A 23,519-nucleotide genomic window follows, 5' to 3' on the forward strand; every position below is an offset into this window, starting at 1 on the left:
AAACGAAAAACGACAGGACTTTTTGAATGCCCTGGTAATATAAAGGTATGATATGCATGATTTATCTAGTATTAATTTTTAACAATATAATTTGATATATTAAAAAAAAAGTATGTATAAAATTGTTTACTACGTAGTTTAAGTTGTAAAGTCATTATTCCTTACTCATACCAGAGATAGACAAAAATTAGCTATATTTGAAACTAATAGTTAAAATTGCCACGGACAGGACCCTCAATCATGAATGAACCACTGATAAATAAATATTGTATCCATGACAATTTTAGCTATTAGTTTCATAGTTGCCCAACTCTGACTCATACTGATTAATATGAGTACAATCTTTAATCAATAATAATAAAGACTTAGCGAAGTCGAAGATTAAATGCCGATACTACCAATTGCTGTCTACATACATCCTTCCAGTGATGCTGGTCCAAACCCATATCTACCAGATCAGACTTGACACAATCCTCCCATCTAAACTTCGGTTTACCCCTTGGACGTTTACCTGTCAGTTCAGTGTTTATTAACTTTTTTGGAAAAAATTTTTATTTAATAAGTAAAATTTTTTGTTTAAAAGTTTGAGGACTGTGTCCATTGGTAATACGGCCACCATTCCTTTGACTCATCAGGGTTGTTGTAAAAACTAAAAAAATTCAACATTTAACTATTAAAAACCGGAGCTAAGAAAATGGAATGAGTTAAAAACATTACTCCATTTAAAAACTGATTTATAGCAATCTACCAAAATTAAAAATACAATTTTTTTTGTTTATTACTTTAATGTTTTTAATGTTTAATACTTTGATACTTAATTGATAATGTGTGTTTAACAGTAATACATGTTTTGTTTTTGTACCACAGTTAAAAAAATAAATAAATAATACGAACAACGTTGGGAAGTATTGGAGCTAGCCACATATTCTGCCCATCGGAAGTATTGTTTACACCATTCACTAATTTATCAGGTGTTCGAACATCATCACAAATTCCCCCTAAAGTATTTACACTAGAGGGATATGCAGAAATTTCTAGAAAAAAAAAAAAAAAGAAATACATTAATAACAAGTCAGAAAATAAGATAACCCTGGAGTTGAATTAGTGAATTAATAGCTTACGGTCTTCTGATATATTGATAATTTTCCCTGAAACATCATACAGCTCGATACCGTTCAAGCCTATGTAATAGTTATCAGCCCATGATGACATGAGTTGAAATTGAAACACAAATCCAGAAGGCATTTCGGGTGGTTCGTACTCTTCAAAGCTCAAAGGGACTAGAAAATAAAAATACCACTATAAATAATACATTTTGATTTGGACTAAGATTAAATTTATAGGTCATTATTTAATATACTTTTTGAATTTAATAATGATTTTAGAAGATTGTCTACAGATTCCCGTTTCTTCTGTTTTTGATTTAGGAGTGAAATTGTCTGCTTTATCCTAAAGTGGCAATGCCCTGGAGCCTTCCTAATTAAAACATCTTCATTTATAAGTTTGTCATCCAGATATATGTCGAGGCTCTTTACCTAAATAGTGATTTTCAAATTAAAACACATAAAAAAAAGTTATAATTTTAGAAAATGTAATAAAATTTAACTTGTCTAAAAGTAAAAATTGTGTATTATTTTCTTTTATCAAGCAAAATTCCTCAATTACTTTTCACTTCTTTATTTTGTAATTGGCGATATTTCGGACATTTGTCCATCATCGGGTTCAATTTATGATATATTAGAAAAAAATAGATCTTATCAATTCTTTACATTCACTTTCACATTTAAATAACTTATGACTATATCAAACACTGTATAACAATCATTATATTAAATGAAAAAAGCCAGATATCAATATATGTATTTTTTATTTAATTACCTTAAATCAACCTATATTTCTTATCATTTTGTCTTGATTTTGAAAAATGATCACTCATTACTCTTGAAATTAATGTTGCACCACAATATTTGACAAATGTAAGTTTAAATTATATTTGTCCGTTGGTGTTCCTCAAGGTTGTATCCTCGTATATATATATCTACACCATCTGTACAGCTGACATCCCAACCAATCCTGACACTCTCCTCACCACATTTGCCAATGACACATGTGTGTTCACAGTTAATAATAACCCTTTAAGTGTATCCCAAACTCTCCAATCCCATATCACAGCCCTCAAAGAATGGTGTCATAATTAGAGAATTAAAATAAATCCCAACAAATCACCTTTACCCTTTACAGTATCCTTTAATAATGTTGCTCTTACCCCTGTTGAACAGATCTGCTACCTTGGACTACATTTGGACAAATAACTAACTTGGAATCCTCACACAAGACTGAAAAATAGGAAACTGCACATCCATTTTGACCATTACAATACTTACTATATAAACGGTCTAAACTTCCAATTCATTACAAAAGACTGATCTACATGACTGTAATAAGGTCAATGTGGCCATACGGAGTTGAGCTTTGGGGCTCCACTAAACCTTCAAATTCCTCTTGTATCCAATCCTTACAATCCAAAATCCTTCGTAAAATGCTCAATACTTTGTCACAAATAAAATCATACATAAAGAGCTTAATGTCCCATATGTAAATGATCTACCCCGAACCAGATATCATTCCTTCCATTATCAATTCCCTAACCACCCAAACCCACTAGTTTCTAACCTTGCTTCCTCTTCCGTTCTGACAATCCTCCGAGGCACCTGAAAAAAAGATGGACACGAGACCTGCTAATGTAAAAACATTATTAGAGCACTACCAATGGGTAGTTTCTCTACATGCCTATATTACTCCATTATAAACTTACATAAAATTCACTAAATTTATTATTATTTATGTATGATTGTAAATTTCAATAAAGATATATAAAAAAAAGTTGTTAAATATTGTAGTGTAACATTAATTAAGAATAAATGACTGACAATTTTTTTTTTAATTATTCCTTTAGAGGGATAATAAAAAATATACGAGGAGAAGGTCGGCGCCGCGGTTAATAAGTTCTACTTATTTGACTATCATTACAGATCAAACCCCTTCTAACTATCTTCTCCTTATATTGAATGTTGAAAGGTCAACAAGAAACACCTCATGATTAAGAATATAGGATCATTTAAGGTAATTACCTAAAAAAATATTAATATTTGGCTTTGCTCATTTTATATATTAATTTTTATATTATAAAAATTATATTTAATTATATAATAATTGAATTTTGAAATGAACAAAAAAAAATTAAAGTAGTGATAGAATGATAACAAACAGATGAAAAGAGGATTATAAAATATTTGGTGATGATAATAATAAGTGAAATAAGTTGATTGAAATAATGTGAAGTGAAAGTTTACAAATAAATAAATTTAAATATTTTAGCTCTTATCATAAGTGTTATAACCACCAATGTACTAATCAAACAATAGCAGTAGATTCAACTTAAGCCTTCACCAATTTGGGTTCTGAACATCCCACTCCACTATCCAGCGATGTCTTCGCGTGGTGGACGTTGTCTCGACTCTTTGGAGTGCGTACAGCGCAGGAGTCTTTTTCAATATAGAACAGGCTTTTGATCAAGTCTGGCACCCGGGACTGCTTTACAAACTCTGTAAATTCCTACCTCCTTCATACTCTCTCATCATCTGTTCCTTTCTTACTGATAGATTACTCCAAGTAAACCATAATGGTTCCTATTCATCCCTCTATTTTCAATCCGTTCGTGTTCCTCAAGGTAGTATCCATAGTCCCATCCTCTACACAGCTGGCATCCCAACCAATCCTAACACTATCCTCACCACATATGCCGATAACACATGTGTGCTCACAGTTAATAATAACCCTTTGATTGCACCTCAAACAATGGTGCCGAAATTGGAGTGTAAAAATAAATACCAACTAATCCCATCAAATCACCTTTACTCTTTGACGTAAACCAGCCAACAGTATACTTTAATAATGTAGCTCTTACTCCTGTAGAACAGATCCGCTACCTTGTACTACATCTGGACAAACGACTAACTCGGAATCCTCACACAAAACTGAAAAGACAGAAAACTGCATGTTGATTCTGACTAATACAGCACTTACTAGACAAATGGTCTAAACTTCCAATTCATTACAAAAGACTGATCTACATGACAAAGTTGAGCTTTGAATTCCTCTCATATCCAATCCTTACAATCCAAAATCCTTCGTAAAATCCTCAATGCTCCTTATTTTGTTACAAATAAAACCACCCATAAAGACCTAAATGTTCCTTATGTAACAGATCTAGACCAAACCAGCTATCATTCCTTCCATTATTAACTCCCTAACCACCGAAACCCACTAGTTTCCAAGCTTGCTTCCTCTTCCATTCCTAGCAATCCCTCAAGGCGCCTGAATGGGTAGTTTCACTACATGCTGTATCATGCCATTATGATCTTACTTCAAATTTACTTGTTGTATTTTATATACAGTTGTAAATGTCAATAAATAAATAAATAAAAAAAACAAAAAAAACTTAAACCTGGGCAAAATTTATTTGAAATAATATTAGAGAAATAAATTATTTTATTATCTATCTAAATTCAATTTAATTTTATTTGATTATTTCACAAATAAGTTGTTTAATAATTGATTAAATAATTATTGGATGATTATTAATTGACCGTAAATAATTCATGAAGGAAGATGATCTGGATGGTGATAAAAGTAATTCATAATAAAATAAAAACTACTTATAATATAATATTTTATTATATGAAGTTGAATAATACATTCAATAAAATAATTTTATAGGTTAATTAAAATGTACACTTCAACTCACCCCAGCATAACTAAGCTCTGGATTTTCATTGTAATTCCATATTGCGATTCCTGATATATGAAAAGGTGTTGAAAATTTCAGTTTCAAATTAATAGGCTTTTTGTTGAAATTAATTAACCACATATTTCTGCTATCTGTTGTTTCATTAATTCCATTTAAGAGCCTAAAAATAATTAACACACATTTTTTAATACAACTTTAAATAGACTGAATAATATGTTTAAATAAATAGTTTATTTATTATAAATTTGCACAAAAAATAAATAAATAGGCATATTATATAAATCTCAATATTTATAGTTATGATTAAATTGATTTCTAAGTACAGCAGACTCTAATTACACCGCGGATTTGGATAAACTTGGGTCCAATGCTGGTCTCAGTCTCTGATCACCCTCAAAATTAAATGATACCTTTATATATATTTTTTTATTTCTTCATAAATCAAAAAACAATTGAAGAAATTAAGTTCATTGGTGATGTACTTATAATTTCATAATTTTTTTTTCAACATCTTTGATCGAGGAGGCTTAAAATAAATCATTTATTGACCCAATAAAATAATAGTAAGTGTTTTTTGTACCAATACTCATAATTATTAAATATTGTCATGTCATGTAATTCAGATTACAACATTTGCCTAGAGAAATATATAATGGGAAAATTATTTGTAATGATAAATAATTTAAATCACACATCACCCTACCAACACAATTTTATAGCTGCACCATTATACTTCTGAAGCAGGGACATTTCAGCACAGAAAGCTTTATGTCTCATAATTTAATCAGATTTTTTTGTATGTTTAGGTTAGAGAAATCAGATGAATAAAAGTAGTTCTGCTGTGTGAAGTCTTGTAGTACCATGAGATACAGGAATGCACAGGGAAAGATCCTCAGAACGGTTTTTTTTAAAATCCTGTCAACTTCAGTGAGCGGTGGAAAGGAGGGTTTGAAGATCCCCTTTTTTTAGCATACATCTCATTCATAAAAATACATACATATATATTTCAACTTTCATGCACCTGTTCATTTTATTAATTGTATAGGTAATAAATGCTAAAATAATATAACTTAAACAATGATTAAAATGATAAAGAGAGTTAAAGCCATAGAAATCGGAAATAAAATTATGAGCAGTTCAGGTACTAGCAGAATCTTGAAACAATTGACAGTTTGAAGATAAATTAGCAGAAGTACACATATTCTTGGATGAAATTTAATACTTTACAACCTCCTTTCCCAAGAGTTAACTGTAAAATGATAGGTAAAAGACATGGAAGGGTGAAAATGTGAGGCGCTACAAATTTTTCTGCATATTTTACATTTTAGCCAAGTTCATATCTCGGAGAATATAACAGATAGAGGAAATTGATTAAACTGTTTTGTAGAAAATTCAATAAGCTTTAATTTTGGAAACTGTAACATTTTCTTAGCGATGTACTGTTTCGAAGATATGTGCTAAACTAAACAAAAAGGACCTTTGAGCCTTCACCCAACCTTCTGGCGATTAAATTCAACTGAAATCTATAAGATGTTATTCAATGGACCTTCAACAACACATTCCTGAAACTTTTAGTATTACAGGATTTAACACAGCAAAAAAATTAAATAAATAAATAATAATAATTTTATTTGACGTTTAATAAATGATAAAAGATTGAATATAACAACTTTTATTTTGACATACCTCTTAATATTCTTACCAAGCTGCTCAGGTTCAACAGCAACGTCTGTTATTAGGAGAGGTTCGCCAGTCTCGCCAAGAACTTCCAGACCAGTAACACCTATCTTATTAATTCCCCAGCTACTTCGGAGCTTGATGTTGATGGAGTTGAGGCACAGCACGGCTCCTCCTGTTTCATGAATATTTTGCAGTTTTTTTGGTCCGGCACAAGTCAATGGTCTCACATCCTATCATTTATATATTTATAAATTAATAAAGCACCAATATCAAAGAGATTTCAAAAACGAAATCAAATTACTGCCGTGAAGGCATTTTAATTCATCTTGAGAGCAAATTATATTCAAAAAGAAAGACAAAAATTTACAGAAGAATTCAATTATTTTCTGTTCTTACCCCTGTATCAGCCGTCAGAGGCCTTTCAGGTTGTACTGAAGATGATGAATCTAACACTTCATTCATAACACTATCGAATGAATCATCATGCTGTGATACCCTTTCGAGAATTTCTTCATCTAAAGTGAATAGTATGGTCTGGAGAAATGAAAATGAATATGAGTGTTCCGTGCATTTAGATAACATTCAAGGGGTAGGTAATAATACATACATCTCCAAAAGCATCTGTTGCACCTAATATTCCACCACTGGCTCTAGCTATTTCTCCTTGAAATATTTTTTTTCCATCCAGTGTTATTACCATATTTCGAACACCACGATAGGAATGTATTCTAGATTTATTGTAATTCTGAAACAGATTTTTTTTTTTTTTTTTTAAATGTTTGATTCTATATTACATCCATTTTAAACAAATTGTACTAATACCCAAATTCTTATCATCGCAATAGTTTGGACTTGTTGAAAATTGATTGTTACGTAATGGTGCTTTCCTTCCGTGAATGGTGTAAGCCAAAGATGCATATCATCTCTTGTACGATTTACACGATCAAGAAGATTCCTCACAACTCTAGGGTCTTTATTGTATTCTGGAAGAATATTTATGTCAGCTGGTTCTGCAGATATCTTAAAAATAAAAAAAATAAAAAGTTAAACAATGAAATATCTCACAAAAGATCCAAACAGGTCATGGAGAAGAAGGGTTTCCCATCCCTTTAATAATAATAATAAAATATGGATTTTTTTTGGTTAAGAGAAGAAGAGAAGGAATTTTTGAATCATTTCAAATGCAAAAATAAAACAAAATCAAAATTAATTATAATATAATTAACTGGAAACAGAGTAACTCAGTGAGTAAGGACCACCTACTATCTTCTGGGTCCGGGTTTGAATCTGACTGTAATTCAGATAATTATCATTATTTTTTTTTTATAATGTAACTAAGCATGTAAAACATAACCAGAATTGATTATTTTTATAATAAATAATAGATAGTTTAGCGAGTAGGCTAACAACTATGAATATAGACTGTCATTTCTTATCATTAAAACTTATCTCAACAGCAGTAATTTGATAATTACTGCAACATGAACTAGATTAACTTTTGAAGCACATGCCATCCAGACTAAACATTCTAAACCTGACCCACTCAGCCCATAATGTAAAAAATTATGTAAAAATATACAAAGTAAATAAATGAAAAAAAACATGAGATGTACAGAGGTAAGTATAAAAAAAAGAATTAGACATAAAATGAACAGGAAAAGTACAAACAAACAGAAAAATAGATATAAGAGAATTATGAAACAAATATAGAACGCACAAGAAATAAAACAATGGATACAATAAAGAATAGTAAAGTGAAGAAAAAGAAAATATACAAATTTGAAGAAAGGTGCAAAGGTAGTTTATATTTTATACAATAAAGGAGCAGAGCAGTAAATATAATGTGACATATGTAAATAAAAGGCGAATATAGGAGATAATTATAAAGTACAATTGAAATATTGGTACACTTAATAAGTAATTTTACTTCTGAAGTGCAAGAAATGGGAACTTTACAAGAAACTTTACTACTGAAAAAAAAATAGTAAATAAAAAGAAAGGCAAGGAAGAAAATTAAAACAAAAATTATTCTGGTTTAATAAGGCTTAAGATATTTTGATAGGTCAGAGAGATACAGTCTTTATTAACAATATGATTGACAGATTTTTGTTGCGAATGGACTCTGAAATGAATCGTTTCTTAAGGTTGGGAACAATAGCAAGAATTGATGTTTGGTAAAAGGTAAAAGAATGTTACGGGTGTTGTTGGAAATTTTGATTTTAAGGTGGTTGTTGGCTTCAAAGACATAGACAGAATTACAGCTAGGTGAAGAATAGGGAACCCGGTAAACTATTGGAGTGGTGTTAAAGAGGTTAGGATCTATATGATATTTTAAGTTAAAAAAGGTAGGAAAGTTTGTTGTGGTATTTCAGGCCGAAGCAAAATAAGGATAGTGGATTGAAACAAAATTTGTATATTTTCAGAAAGAATGAGGATATATAAGGAAGAGGCCTGTACTTGTATTATTTTTACATATATTTTTTATTTCACTTTCTCATATAACCGTCATTTTTTTAACCGTCTAATCTCGCCCCTCCTGCGTCTATCTCATATCTAGCTTCCCCATTCTATGGTTTTTTCCTTCAGGAAAGGTTTGTATCCTGAATTTTTCTTTATTTATTTTTTTTACCTTCATTTATTCTCATCTCCTTTCCTTGATATTTTGTCTTTAAGTTTGTACTAATTTTGTTTTATAATTCTCTTATATCTAATTTCCTATTTTCTATTACTTCTCCTGTTAATTTTATGTCTAATTCTTTACTGAATTTATTTATACTTAGCTCTGAACATCTTATTTACTTTGTTCATTTTTACATATTTTTTCAAATATTTTTGCTTTTTTTTTAGTCCTGCCTTAGTTTACTTTAAACTACAAATAGTTTTTGTACTATTTGACCACACCTGGACCATTTTCATTTTATTAATTACACATTATCACTCAAAGATCTTCCAATATATTTTTTTAATTTCCTTTAATAAAATGTTTTACACATTATAATATTCATAAATAAATGGAATATGGTTTTAAATGGAACAGGGCTGTTTTAACAGAAGTCAGAGTCAGAGTGGTTACTCTGTCTTTCACTCTGACTTTGACTTCTGTTAAAACAGCTCTGATGGAGCCCTGCAACGTGGGGCGAAACGTTAGCTCATTAAAATAGTTGTCACTATTTGAGTTTTTTTTTTTTTTTTTACCGCACCCGTACCATATTCCATTTATTAATAATACACATGGTCAATCAGCGATCTTCTACTATTATATTCTATAGAAGACTTAATTATGGAAGCACATTTAATGTGCTTCTTAGAGGAAACTATTATTCTTTAATGAATATAACTAGAGAAACAGGGTAGGTCGTAAGGAAATCTGGTCCCTCAACTTTGTACTTTGATGAATATTATGAGTTTGATACATTTAAAATTTTATACATAAAGTTTGATATATTTTGATTACACAGATACACTTTCCTGTGAATCTCTTTCTAAACCTAAAAATTTAATTAATTTTGCCTTTCTTGTTTCTTTATTTGTTCAAAAGGTATTCTGTGAGGTATTTTTGAATGTTTTTTTTTGGGGGGGGGGGGGGGAATCGTATAGTAGTTCATTGAACAATTTAACTCCAATGATAATACACAATTAATAATATCATGAGAATTATAATATCCAATAATATTTTTTAAAAAATACTTTCAAAACATGAGCTTATCATCTATCATACATTATAAATCTACAACAGTTATGTTAAGAACATTTTAAATATTATGTTTAAGAATTATAATGATTCATTAAATTATTGATCATAAAATCTTTATTTATAATAAGACAAACATACCTCTGATGCGCTGACCATTTCACCAGTGATGGAGTATATTTCAATACCATTAAGACCTACATAATGCCTATCTCCCCAGGTAGATGTTATATCTAGTATCAGCTCCTTCCCAACAGGTAATTCGGGTATAATGAAATCTGAGTTTATATCTAGTGTTGATAACTCTGTAGTAGGTTCTGCAATCAAATCTAGCTCAAGTTCCTTCTCTTTATTTCCTAAAATAAAAAAGTAAACAATGAATAATTTGACAATTATTCTTCACTCTATGATTTCTGTAGTTTCCATTCTCACCTGGAATGCCCACCGTGATTTATCTCATAGTTTTTTTAACTTACTATATTTGAGCAGCTAGGATGAAATTCATAAAATTGTTTAATGTGGCAAGTTAATAACTAACCGTTAAAACTATGAGATAACTCATGGTGGGTGTCTCAGGTCCTAGGCAAGAGAGCAAACTAAGAGTTATCTTGTAGTAGAAATTTAATGTGTTAATAAAATCCATTTATTTTTTATTATCAGTCAAACATATGTTACAGACTTATCAGATTTTGATAGGTACAATAATATCCCTGAAAATTTGAAATGCTATTAAAAGGAAAAAGAGATTGACAGCATCAAAATGGGGTGCTAGAGTCAAAACTTCTATAAAACTATGTAAGTCAACCACTAGACTAGTTTCTTAGCATGGGAGCTTCATAATCACAGCTTTTAGAGTCATCTGCCCCCATTACATCTAAGGAAGCAGAATTTCGATGACCTTAGTGACGGAACTCTACTGCTCATAAATTTAATTATTTTTATTTATGACAGGCATTTATAACTAGATTTTATCCATCATAAGCTTATGTAATTTTTTAAATATATATTCACCATCAAGCTGAAAGGATATTCTTCCTTTATGATTTTGATTGAATACGTCAAGCGAGGACCAACTTTCTTCTAATTTATTTTCGGTGGGAGGTAGGTCATCAATAAATTTAGGGCTAGGGCTGGTATAAAAGTTGTTCATCAAAGGTCTAACAGTATGCCCACTCGCTCTAAAATAAAATAAAAACATGTCACAATAAGTTTTATTTTTGAATAGAAAATAAATTGAGATAATAATAATGAAACAAAGTAATCAAAAACCTTCTGGAATTAGTTCCATAATCGTCACCCATTGAAAAAATTGTTGGGATATAATTCTCTTCATAATCAGATAAATTACTGTTTGGTTGTTCCCTGAAAAAATCCTTTGACTGGAACCCTTCTTCTAACAATGAAAGGACACTTTCAGATGATGAATCCATATCTGGCAGTGGTAAACTGACATTGCTGTCTTGTCTATGAAGAGAAAATTGATCTGTAAAAAAAATCAAGAGTTATATTGAACTAATTTAAATGAAATGATACTTAACTCTATAAATAATTAGTTAAAGAATAAATATAATTTTTTAAAATATTATATAGCCACCAGAACAGAAAATTTTCTATTATTATATTTTCATATTCAATAAAAACAATCGACACTGCCATTCAGTCAGAATCACATGGTTCAACTTAATAAATCCTTTTGAAACTTCCTTGAATTTAGTAATAAGAAATGTTTACGCCTCATTGTAAACCCTTTTAATTTTTCATTTAGTTTTGTACTTATGTTAACGTCATTTAAGTATTTGTACCTTTTTTAGCCCTGATGAAGCCCTGTAACATGGGGCAAAACGTTGGTTCAATTAAAAAAGTTCGAGTCAATCACTAATCGAGTTTTTATTTGACCACACCTGAACCATCATCCATTTATTATAACATTAAAATATTCCAACATTCAAATATATAATATTCAAAGCAATACTAAATACACAGAAAGTCAAAAACTCTTTTTTTTTTATAAAAAATTATAGAACCATCTAAATATTGTATCAATAAGGTCTAATGCAGTTCAGATAATTAGTCTATGGAGTACTAGATTAATTAGTAGAAGTAATAATGTGTTACTTTGACTTAGAGCTTTGTCTAAACCACATCTGTGTCAGAAACGTAGTAGTCTGCTACTACGTTTCTATTAATCCAGACGAACGAAACATTATTTTTTCTTTTACTAGAATCATAATTCAATTCCATTAAAATTTCTTGATATTAATTACACAGGTATTGTCAAGACAAGCATTTAATATTTTAAAAAATTGAGTTATTTTAACAAGTTTAATTGATTTGATGTGTTGTTTTATCGAAAACAAATTAAAATACTACAATTAAAATAATGAAGGAGTAATATGCGATTTATACCTTTATCTTCATAGATCGTTTGGTCAAAACCAAAATTCAAATCATCATTATCATTATCATTAATAGAGGAGTTATCATATCTTGCAGGTGTTGTAATAGCACGTTTTTGTTCATTTAAAACTCGTTGATTTTTTGAAACAGGCTTCCAAGATTGTGGTCTCTGTTTTGTATTCACAGGACTCCTATTTGGAACATGTAAACAATTGAAAAACATTTTAAATTATAAAGAAATGTTAGACTAACCTAATTTTATAAAAAGTTTTATAATTTTCAAATATAGAGAAACAAAAAATATGAGGTAAGACAAATTAAATAACTTAATTGAAATATAAAAAACACATTGTAAAAAGGTCAATATTAAGTAATGTTTTATGTAATAAATCTGATGTGGAAGATAAATGAGAACATTTTTGGTTCATTCATCATTAAGAAACAAAGCAATATAATTTAAAAAAAAAAAAAAAGAAGAAATGTGCAGGAGTAAAGAATTGTGAATTTAGCATAGAATCAAATTATTGTTAATCTGATATCTCGTCAATCCTACAAAAAACAAAACATGATCTTTATTTCTTAAAAAAGAAAAAGAAAAAAGTCAACACATCATTCTAAAAATAGACATATCCTAAGTTGGGATAAAATATATAGGTATCTTACAAAACGATTGTTAAGAGAAGATGTCTCTAAAATAATGTGAAGATTTCTATCTTTTTTTTAAATGGTATAAAGATCATATTTTTGAATTTGTCTTACTTATGAGGATAAATATTACCACATTATAAGTGATTATGTTTACCATAATAAAATTTGAAAATTTCTTTTAAGAAGGAATTTATCTTCAATAAAGGAGGGAAGACACTTCTGAGTAATCATTACTGTCATATTTTAAAGACGTTGTGGAGATTGGCCTAGACAGGATTTCGCCAGAAGAGGAACAGACCCCAGCCCATTACACAAATGCATATATATAATCCATTCGGAAACATCGGATAAAAGAAAGATATGTAATTCAGCATTCCAAGAAAAACCCCACCATTTTATTGGTTCTTCATAAAATTCAATCAATACTTTTGTAATTTTTATTAGCTATAATCACAATAAATTATTGATAATCGAGCATAAACTTAATAATTGAACATAAATACATATGATACAAACAATAAATAGAGAAATATAAGAGGTGATGGATAGGTTTGCTATGAGAGCATCAGCCTTATGGGATTGCTGGCAAAAATATTGACCACCACTTCTACGATGGTTTCCTTCTTTGATTTATTTTCAACAAACATTCTGAGATTATTAAAATGCCCAACTGTAAGTTGTAATAGGAGAGAATGAAATCTAAAAAAAGTTATTTTTTAATCATTTCCCTCATTATTTTTAGAGATAAGTATATTTGTACCAAAGAATCAATGTATATTCTTCTAGCCCCTTCAAAGGTGTGGTAATGATCTTGTGATCTGTGAAGATGCCAACTCAACAATGTTACCTTCTTAATTATAGCACGTTTACAGAAAGAAATCATCTATCAAATAAATCCACTATTTCCTTTGTTTTTTTTCCCTTGGATCCCAAAAATCATGGCACTAGATTTTTGGGACCCAAGGCTCCCCCTTGCTTCCCTCTACCTACGCCCATGGTTGTGCATATATTTTTATTCTATTTTCATATATATGATAAACACTACATATGATTTTGCAAATGTCAAATAAATTTAGTAAACTGTTTTTGGTCATCAATTAATTAAATCATTGTCCATATTTAATTTTTTTAATTTTATATACACATTAAATCTTATTATCTGTTCCATAATTTCAACAATTTACTCAACAAATTGATACTAGATAGTAAGAAAGAATGGCATATTAATAAGAATTAATGAATCTACGAAATAAAAAAAAAATTGGACATAAATTGAAAGTTTATAAAATTGATTTAATTAAATTCCACTATAACCAATGAAGGGTGAGTGGTGCAGTGCTTTGTAAGGGGAAGTATTGCTGCTAGACCAACAGAATTACAAGATGATTTGGTCAGAATCATGCTCAACCACCAGATTTTTACCTAATTAAGGGTACCCACTTTATGAGGTCTGGTGAACACGGGAGGGTTCCCAAACCCACAGGTCTGATTTACAATTACATTGAAACAAAAAATAATTATCTGCCACAGATAGATTTCAACTTTGAATTTTATATATAACTTTCCATATAAATTCCAGTTTTGATTGAAAAACAAAATTCTATATTAGAATCAATTATATTCCAAATTGGTTTCAATTGGCCATTGTTGATTATTTTATCATAATAAATTAATATTATTTAAAACCAGAACAATAAAGTTGCCATTTTTTCATCTCTTCTGGTAAATTTTACAAATTAGAAATAAAATGTTAGCATTCAAATGGATAAAAGACTGACTAAAGGACATTGCAAAATTATAAGAAAAATTTAATGGGGCTGTCTATTATGTTTAGTCAGACATATCATAATAAAGCAGAAAAATATATATATATACATATTATATAGCAATACTTGAGTAAGTAAATAAAGGTAAGAATATAAGAAAATGGAAAATAAGGCAGGATGTGATTACAAAGTGTTGCCTTTATGGTTTCAAACTACCTAATACTCCATGGACTAAGAAAAAAAACCTAGAATAGTTGAATAGAATATGCTAAATACGTCAGTTGTCTTATGTTAACCAATCTTTAACTAGAAAATATAAAATTGTAATAAAAATGTTATGGGTATTAGGGATGTAGGTAAACCCTGATGCTTATACTATCCGAACATATTTATTAATCTCATGTGAATAATTCATTTTCAACATCAATGATTGATTTTGCTTATTTTAAGAGAAATTGATCAAATAATTACCAAAATAGACTATGAAATATCAATCAATATAAAACGAAAAACAACATTTCCATTGGGATGTACTTCATAATTTCTGGAATATCTTTATCTTGCTAAGATATCCTTTCATACCACAAGCAAGGCAATAAATGCTAACAGACTATGATTTTAAAATATTATGAGGAGGAATGCTGATTTCTTCAAATCTTCAATTTCTAAAATACTCATTCAGACAATTTCAAAAGAATTTGGAACCAATTGAACTATTTAAAAATAAATGTATTATTCAGTAATTAAAAAAAAAAGGGAGGAGGGACTATTGCAGATTTAGGAAGGGTTTGATTTGTTACCGAGAAGTGTGTAAAAAAAAAAAAGAAGATATTAGAGGTTAATTTATTATTTTACACATGTGTAACTTTAAATAGTGAAAATAAAAGCCATTTTACAGCTTTAAAGCAACCACATAATTTTAAATAAGTATTAAATAATACAGGAGTAATGAAACTAACTAACACTAGAACTACTCTTTAAAAAAGCAGTCATAATTTATAGATGGAAAAGGAAAAAGTTTTTGGTTATATATTATAACAATAAATTTTTAACAGCTCCAAATATTAATTTTAAATAACACTAATAATTTGAACCAGCTCAAGCATCTAATTATTTTCACCATACCTTGTCCATTCCTCAAACCAAAAAGGCAAATCTTGATGTGCTTTCTCCATTTATAGAAACGTTAACAATTACAAACAACATTCATAGTATCAAAATCTAATTTTATTTCATTAGATAACAATGAAAATAAATGGTCGAATCTTAAATTTTAAGAAATTCAATACTTCCGCTTCGTATTACACTAAAACTAATAATACTTCGTAATATACTTTTATTAAAATATAACTGCTAAATATATTCAGTCTAAATCAAATGAAAAAAAACAACTTCAGTCAGCAAATATACATTTTTGTTTTCATAATAGTTTGGTATGTTGCCATGGGAGCAAAAGGTTTCACATTGACTTCCGTGTTCCATACTGAACAGATATGTTTATATCATTTTGAAATTATCCCTTTTAGTTTTATTACTTGAAAAATAATCGATAGCAATAATCCTAACAACATATTTTCTTTATTTCTGGAATAATTTCAAATTTAAAGAAAAAATGTCCCAAAATATAATAGAATAAGTTAGACAGAACGGGCAATGAACCCGTCTTTTTTTAAATTAGCTCATAATAACTTTGGTCGATCCATTTAAAATTTCAAACTCTATAGGTTTGGGAGTCTAAATAATAATAATAAATAATTAATAAAGACTGGAGTTGATTCATAAATAAGACGCCAACACTTTTTGAAGAGCTTTATAATATGTTTTACTATATAATAGAATAAAGGTGAAATATATGACAATACTAATGTCCAAACTATTTTTTGAAATTATATATATAGACAATTGACCGTATAATTTTATTTATGATGAAGATAGTCAGAGCTGCGGTAAAAAAGAACAGAAATAGTTTTAAACTATTTTTATCCGACGTTTCGCCCCACTTTGTAGGGCTTCATCAGGGCTGCCCAAGATTATAGCTTTACAGACTTCTTATGTATAATCATGTATCAGGATCTTTACAGAATTCTGTAAAGCTGAACAGCTCTGATGAAGATCTACAAAGTGGGGCGAAACGTCGGATAATAAATAGTTGAAAACAATTTTTGTTCTTTTTGACCGCAACTCTGACCATCTTTATATTTTTTGAAATAACTATACAATCATAAAATGACATATTTTCGATACATATCATTAAAACAAGGGGATTTACTCAAATAGGGGTTTCTACAGTGAAGATGTTAGTAATTCTGAAAGCTGTTGCAGGAACTATGATCGTGAAAACTAACAATTGCTGTCATACTATCAGGATTATCTTTATAGTTCGTAGTACTATCAACTATGTGGGTATGAGCAATACATATATACAAACATATCTTGTATTGCCGGATGGCATTTTAAGAGAAGATACATGGTCCGCTGAAGGCGGTTTATACTGTGGTGGCATGGTAGACGGAGAACTCACATAGAATGGGGAGGGACCATTCTGGCTGGTGGTGTTGCAGATATGTGTTACTTGGAACCACCACTTAATAGGCTCACTTAGCCTGGAACTAGGGGCGTATATCTGGGAGATAACATTTAAAATTTTATTTTAGTTTCGTGCTTAAAATTAAAATGAATAATTAATTTTGTTATAATTATTATTAACGAGCGGGGTAGCTCAGCTAGTAAGATGAAATGCTACAATCTTCCGGGCATATCATAAATAGGTTATGGACCTACCAAAAACTAAATGACAGAGGCAAAAAGCGTTGGAGTGATTGACGTGTTCAATCTAAAATTCATATTATGTTTAAGACTAATACTTGAGAGAATGTATATTGCAGCCATTTCTTTTAGGTTTACTGCAAATGAAACTGGTTCCATTGACTTGTAAAGTCGCGTTTTTAGCTTTGTGACAGGCTAGTGAGTAACAAAACAAGCATTATATATTTTATTAATCGATAACAATTAATGATTAGAACCTCAAAGCGAGAAGGAAATGTTGGTTTCAAGGGGGAAGACAGAGGATAAGATGTATAAATTTAGTAGAACCAAGTGCAACAGGATATTTTCCGAACCTTTCGAGAATTTTGGGAAAAAATATTTTCAATTCAGCCTTCTTCAATTCTTGAAAATCAGAAATAGGCGACATTGATAGATTAGTGAAAGATTTTCTTGTCCATTTCTCGTTGATTTCTTCACTATACACATGTACACATCTATTTGTTCTTGGAATTGGACACAATATGCAATTTCCGAAGTTTCGCTTCTCTTCTGCATTCATACAACAAACTTTTCCTCATAATGCCATGAATAGTTTCAATGATCTTATGTACTTTAGTTCAAAGGTGGGAAGCGTTGTATTCCTTCCATAGTATTTGGCACACAATACGTCCCTAAATCCTCTACGAATTTGTTTGTTTTACATACATTAATGAATTGTTTTGTATTGTATCTTAATTTTTTTTCCATTTGCTGATGTAATGTGTATAAATACTCGTAGTCCTGGCACCAATTTAAGAGGTGAGGTACTCTACATAAGAAGGCCTCGACAATCCATGTTCAAGAGGTATGGTTATGCTAGAATGATATAGGAGGTGAATGGTCTGGATGATTTACGAATTTTATGGGTATCCACCGCAAATTACCGCAGGATAGAAACTCCATTTCTAAGGTATTGCCTTATGATCGTGTTGAGGATGGCAAGTTCTGAAAGAACCCGCTTTAAATTACTGCTGTAACGGATACCGCCTCATTAACGTCTTCCCATACAGTCAAGAGATTTGCCAGTACAAGTATTAGCTGCAGATCCTGGCAAAAGAATATACAATATAAGGATAAGAACTTTTCCTGAGGAAGTAAAGAGAAATAACCATCTAACATGCATTTCCAAAAGTAAAATAAGAATATTTTCATCTACTAATGTATATCAATTATATACATGTATATATAATGTATATATCTCCTTAGGAGGTGAACTAGGGAAGTGAATCGATCTATTAGTTACTACGATTGCTGTAGGCACTTCTGGGCTAACAAACGCCATCACAGATGCTACATATAAGACATTAGCTTTTAGTGGATCATTAGATTCTATTGTGTGGTATATTAATTGAAATTATACATTTGGGAATATTACAATATGATGAATGGTTATAGACTAGTTAACAAATTTACACAATTATTGCAAATCGATATGAGAGGATAGTTATGAGGATATGAGAGGATACCTATTAGACACAGGAGTGCACTAAAGATCTGAAACTTGAGTAATAGGACTTTCTTATCAGAGTGAGCCTATGGATAATTCATCAGGCATTTAATTGGGTACTTTACTTTTCCAGGACAGAACTTGTTCACTTCTCAATCAGAAGGTGTCCACAATAATTAAAAACTGCAAAAAAAAACAAACATGGGGTTTGAAAGACAAAAGTTGAGAGATACAGTTCTATAACATTAACTGATTTCACATAAAGATTTTCAGCCCTCTAAATCAATCGTGAGGGGCTGCGGATGTGCGCAAAATCAGAACAAATATGGTGTGATGGGGGAAAAAAGTTAATCCCACAAGAAACATTTATTTAACACCAACTCAATTTATATAAAAACTATCAAATCAATAAGGAAGAGCTATAGAGGTAAACAAAACTTGTAAAACCATAAAAACTCCAAACAATGCAATTTTGACTTATATTTCCTCCACTTTTTTAGTGTTGTTCTGCCTAAAAACAATTTTAATCTTCCACTCAAACTTATCATTCTTCCACAGCCATTTCTGACACTAGTTTTCTAACCTCCATTTCTGGCCCTTTCTCTCCATTTTCCCTGTACATTTAGACAACCCTTCTTATTTTCATTCACTCTCTAACAATCAACCCCTGAATTAAAAAATTATTGTTTTACTGAACCTGTCACTGGTTTTTATTAATTTTGACCCAGCAAGGGTCAAATGAAATCGAGCTAAGTTAGATGTAGTAGGGAGATAAATATTTGAGGGATTCTATTGGTAACTGGTGATGCGGATGTATAGAGGCTTACATTTAAACAGTTTACTAATTAAGACATCTATTTGATTTTATTAATTTAGATTAATTATAGGCAAAAATCTGACCCAGCAGGATCTATCTCAGTTTCTAATTAACCTCACACTTTCTTAACCTCATTCTGCCCAAATTCTTCCAACTCACCACTTCAAAACTCACCTATTTTGACGAACCAGTTTTGTCTGGCACTCATTTCCAACTCCTTTCTTCCCAATTCTTAAAAATTATTTTAGGTTAAATTATAATTATTTGGCATTAGATTTATTGGAATTTATTATTTTGATGTGAGAGGTCTGTATGTAAGAAGGAGAATTGAATCCAAGCTAGTAGTGATGGTGACAAAAAGAAGAGTGGGGAGGAATTTGGTCGAAATCTGCAAAGTAACTACCATGAAAACACCAAAGTTTTCTGGAAAAAGATTAATCAATGAAAGGAAAGACAAGCAAACAATACGAAATGTAAAGGACGAGGGAGGCAGATTGATTACCGGGGACCAGGGTATTTTAGAAAGGTGGAGGTTTTTTTCTGGGAATGCCGAGGAGCAAATGATTAGAGAAAGTGTATGGGGAGAATATAATGAGGTGATATGGCAGGAAGAGGTGGATGCAGCAGTGGAGAGATTAAGACTAGGGAAAGCAGCAGGAAGAGATGACATCGTTCCTGAATTAATCAAATATGGTGAAACAGAATTATTGAAAGCATTATAGTGCCTTTTTTAGAAGTTACTGAAAAAGCGATTCCTAAGGAATGGGAGTACAACATAATTGTCCCGATTCGCAAAAAAGACAATGCTAACGAATGTGAGAACTACAGACCTATCTGTCTATCCCAGGTTGTGTACAAGCTCTATACCTCAATATTAGAAAAGAAGTTGAGAGAGCTAGTGGAGAAAGACTTAGAAGAGGAACAGGCTGTTTTCAGGCCTCAACATCAAACCCAGGATCATATATTTTCTCTCAGAACAATTATTGATAACTCGTGGGAACGAGGAAAGGGAATCTTCTTAGAATTTATAGATCTAAAGGCTGCCTTTGATTAGGTCCCTAGACAAGAACTGTGGAATGCTCTTTCTGAAAAAAACACCTTGCAAGGATTGATAGAAGCTATAAAGTCGATCTACCACGATTCCAAGGGAATAGTAAGGATTAATGGAAGAGAGTCGGATACCTTTGCAATTGAGAAAGGTGTAAAGCAAGGAGATAGTTTGAGCCCCCTCTTGTTCATTATTTATATGGGTGAAATCCTGAAAATGTGCAAAAGGAGGACAGCCCGCACCACTATTGGCACACTGGAAAGAAATGGAATGACCATCAATGTCAGGAAAAGCAAAATAATATATAGGCTGGGAACAGGAAAACATTGAAATACTTTGCAAAGGTGAACCAATAGAAATGGTGGATGAGTACACTTACCTAGGAACAGCGATCAGCAGGAATGGAAAGGTAGACCAAGAGATATCCAATAGGATAAAGAAGACAAATGCAATATACTACCACCCCTGCAACATAGTTATAGGGAAGAGGGAGGTAGAGAAGAATGTTAAAGTACATATTTTCTAGGCTATATACCTACCTGCCCTCCTTTACAGAAGTGAAAGCTGGGTACCACTTGATAAGTACCTAAGCAGAGTCACTGCAATGGAAATGAGATACCTACAGAGAGTGGCAGGCCGAACTAGGAGGGATCGCATACAAAATGAGAGGTCAATACAGGATGTTGGAACAGTATCCATAAAGGATACCATTGAAAAGACACAACTCAGATGGTTTTGACATCTCTGTCAGATGAGTGAAGACAGGGATCCAAGAAAATATTTTGAGGCCAGACCAATAGGAAAACGGCCAAGAGGGAGACCCAGAATACAATGGAAGGAATACTTCTCCAGAGTGGCAGAGAGAAGAGGGAAAAACTGGGATGCCTTGAGGGTGCTGGCTCAGTATCAAGAGGTTTGGTTTGCTTGGACAGAGGCACCTCCACGCTGAAAGGCACTAAGGAGGAAGAGAAAGAAGAAGAAGAAGATGTGAGAGGTAAGCCAGATTTCAGAATCATCAGCGAACACCTATCAGTATACTCAACAATTTCGTTAAACAATTTTTTTTTTTTAATTTAATTTTGTTTCTATTGATACTTGTTATCTCAATATTTCTTTAATAAATAATTTTCGTATAACATTTGAAAAAAATGTATACAATTTTTAAAGAAAAATAATAATAAAATTAGATTTAATTCATAATAAAATTACATACATTTACAATTTTAATCTCCAAGGACCTGGGTTCGAATCCAGCTGTTTCACTGTAGCAGTGAGTCAGCTCTGTGGGCTTGGTAGCTATCTCTTTGGGAGGTCCACCCAGCCTGATAAAATGGGTACCCTTAGTTGGTGGTCGAGTGTGATTCTGACCAAATAATTTCCTTGCACAACCGTTGGTCTAGTAACAGTACTTTTTTTACAAATTACTGCACCCCTGACCCTTCATGGGTTGAGTGGTACAGATTTAATTTTATATAGAAATGTTTAATTTAATGGTATTTGTTATAAGATTGTAAGTCTATTTTGAGATGGTAATAGGCATTGTGATTTTTAAGGATCCTCATAGGAATTCATCTTATCAAATCAGAAAAAACAAATTACCAATAAATCAGAACATTGAAAGCATTTTTTTTTTTTCAATGAGATGAGCTGAATATATACCCATGATCAAGATATTTCAAATCTAGTTTGAGAAATCTAAAGACAAGAACAAAAACTGTATATATTGATGCTATAACTTTTAAGTGAGGGCTTACTGTTTTGAACTGTTTTATTGTCTGCTTTATCTCAGGTTTGAGATTTAGTTGAGAATTTCTAAAAGGTAAATGTACAATAAAAGTGCTATAAAATGTACTTTCAAGCATCCTGATTTCCAAATATTTTCGTCACCTTATACAATTTTTTGTTAAAAAACTACATTTCCTAACATAAAAATATTCTTTAAAAAATGCAGGTAATGGTAAGTGCAAGTATCATTTCTTGGGATTCGACAGGTGTTTAAAAAAAACTGTTACTTATGTTAACCTAGAAAAAAGTAATGCGCAGAGAATTTTTCCTAGCACAAAAGTAACTTAAATAAATAGCTATTCACACCCAGAAGCAAGATTGAACAAAATTTCATTTTAATATGGAAATTATGATTTAAAAAATAAAACAAGACTAATAATAGAATGTACTGTTAATGAAAAGATTGTTCTTACAATTCGAACAATTTATCATAATATCTGAACATATTCAATTCACAGTAGTGTTTAAACAGACAATAATTAGTGTGTGAAGTAAAACATCAATTAATAGATCTGTAAATATTATTTAATATGTTTTATTTATAATTATTAATTATTAGAGGATTTAGTCTCTCAAATCAATTAATAACAAACTAGTATATGGATTCATTGGTAAATAAATGGTT

General features: G+C 30.7%; 2 protein-coding genes across 3 annotated transcripts in view; one reads left to right on the top strand and one right to left on the bottom strand.

Moving 5' to 3' along the window:
- LOC106688492 (katanin-interacting protein) overlaps positions 1-16,391 on the bottom strand; it is a 22,600-nt gene extending 6,209 nt beyond the window's left edge. The window contains exons 1-13 of one of the 2 annotated variants that reach the window (XM_014432982.3): positions 16,118-16,391; positions 12,588-12,769; positions 11,451-11,664; positions 11,193-11,359; positions 10,323-10,537; positions 7,313-7,510; positions 7,098-7,235; positions 6,887-7,024; positions 6,497-6,720; positions 4,808-4,970; positions 1,361-1,535; positions 1,122-1,280; positions 895-1,034 (exon numbers count right to left, since the gene is read on the bottom strand). In XM_014432982.3, the coding sequence (XP_014288468.1) occupies positions 895-1,034; positions 1,122-1,280; positions 1,361-1,535; positions 4,808-4,970; positions 6,497-6,720; positions 6,887-7,024; positions 7,098-7,235; positions 7,313-7,510; positions 10,323-10,537; positions 11,193-11,359; positions 11,451-11,664; positions 12,588-12,769; positions 16,118-16,167 (2,163 nt within the window). In that variant the 5' untranslated portion in view covers positions 16,168-16,391. Of the gene's footprint in view, positions 1-894; positions 1,035-1,121; positions 1,281-1,360; positions 1,536-4,807; positions 4,971-6,496; positions 6,721-6,886; positions 7,025-7,097; positions 7,236-7,312; positions 7,511-10,322; positions 10,538-11,192; positions 11,360-11,450; positions 11,665-12,587; positions 12,770-15,463; positions 15,799-16,117 lie in introns of those variants that run through there. The other variant, XM_067051172.1, reaches the window with a different exon arrangement.
- A 4,017-nt stretch (positions 16,392-20,408) lies between these two features.
- On the top strand, positions 20,409-21,115 carry LOC106688482 (uncharacterized). The gene is made up of 2 exons (XM_014432965.1): positions 20,409-20,754; positions 20,796-21,115. Exons 1-2 carry the CDS (start codon positions 20,409-20,411, stop codon positions 21,113-21,115), a joined length of 666 nt encoding a protein of 221 aa, XP_014288451.1.
- The last annotated feature ends 2,404 nt before the right edge of the window (positions 21,116-23,519 follow it).

The sequence above is a fragment of the Halyomorpha halys genome, unplaced genomic scaffold (genome assembly GCF_000696795.3).
Source record: "Halyomorpha halys isolate HHAL.00 unplaced genomic scaffold, Hhal_1.1 Scaffold1141.1, whole genome shotgun sequence".
Taxonomy (NCBI): Eukaryota; Metazoa; Arthropoda; class Insecta; order Hemiptera; family Pentatomidae; genus Halyomorpha; species Halyomorpha halys.

Coding starts and splice junctions, on each gene's coding strand:
- LOC106688482 (XM_014432965.1), top strand. CDS start 20,409: ATGGTGACAAAAAGAAGAGTGGGGAGGAATTTGGTCGAAATCTGCAAA. Junction 20,755..20,795: donor TCCTGAATTAATCAAATATG/GTGAAACAGAAT, acceptor TGCCTTTTTTAG/AAGTTACTGAAAAAGCGATT.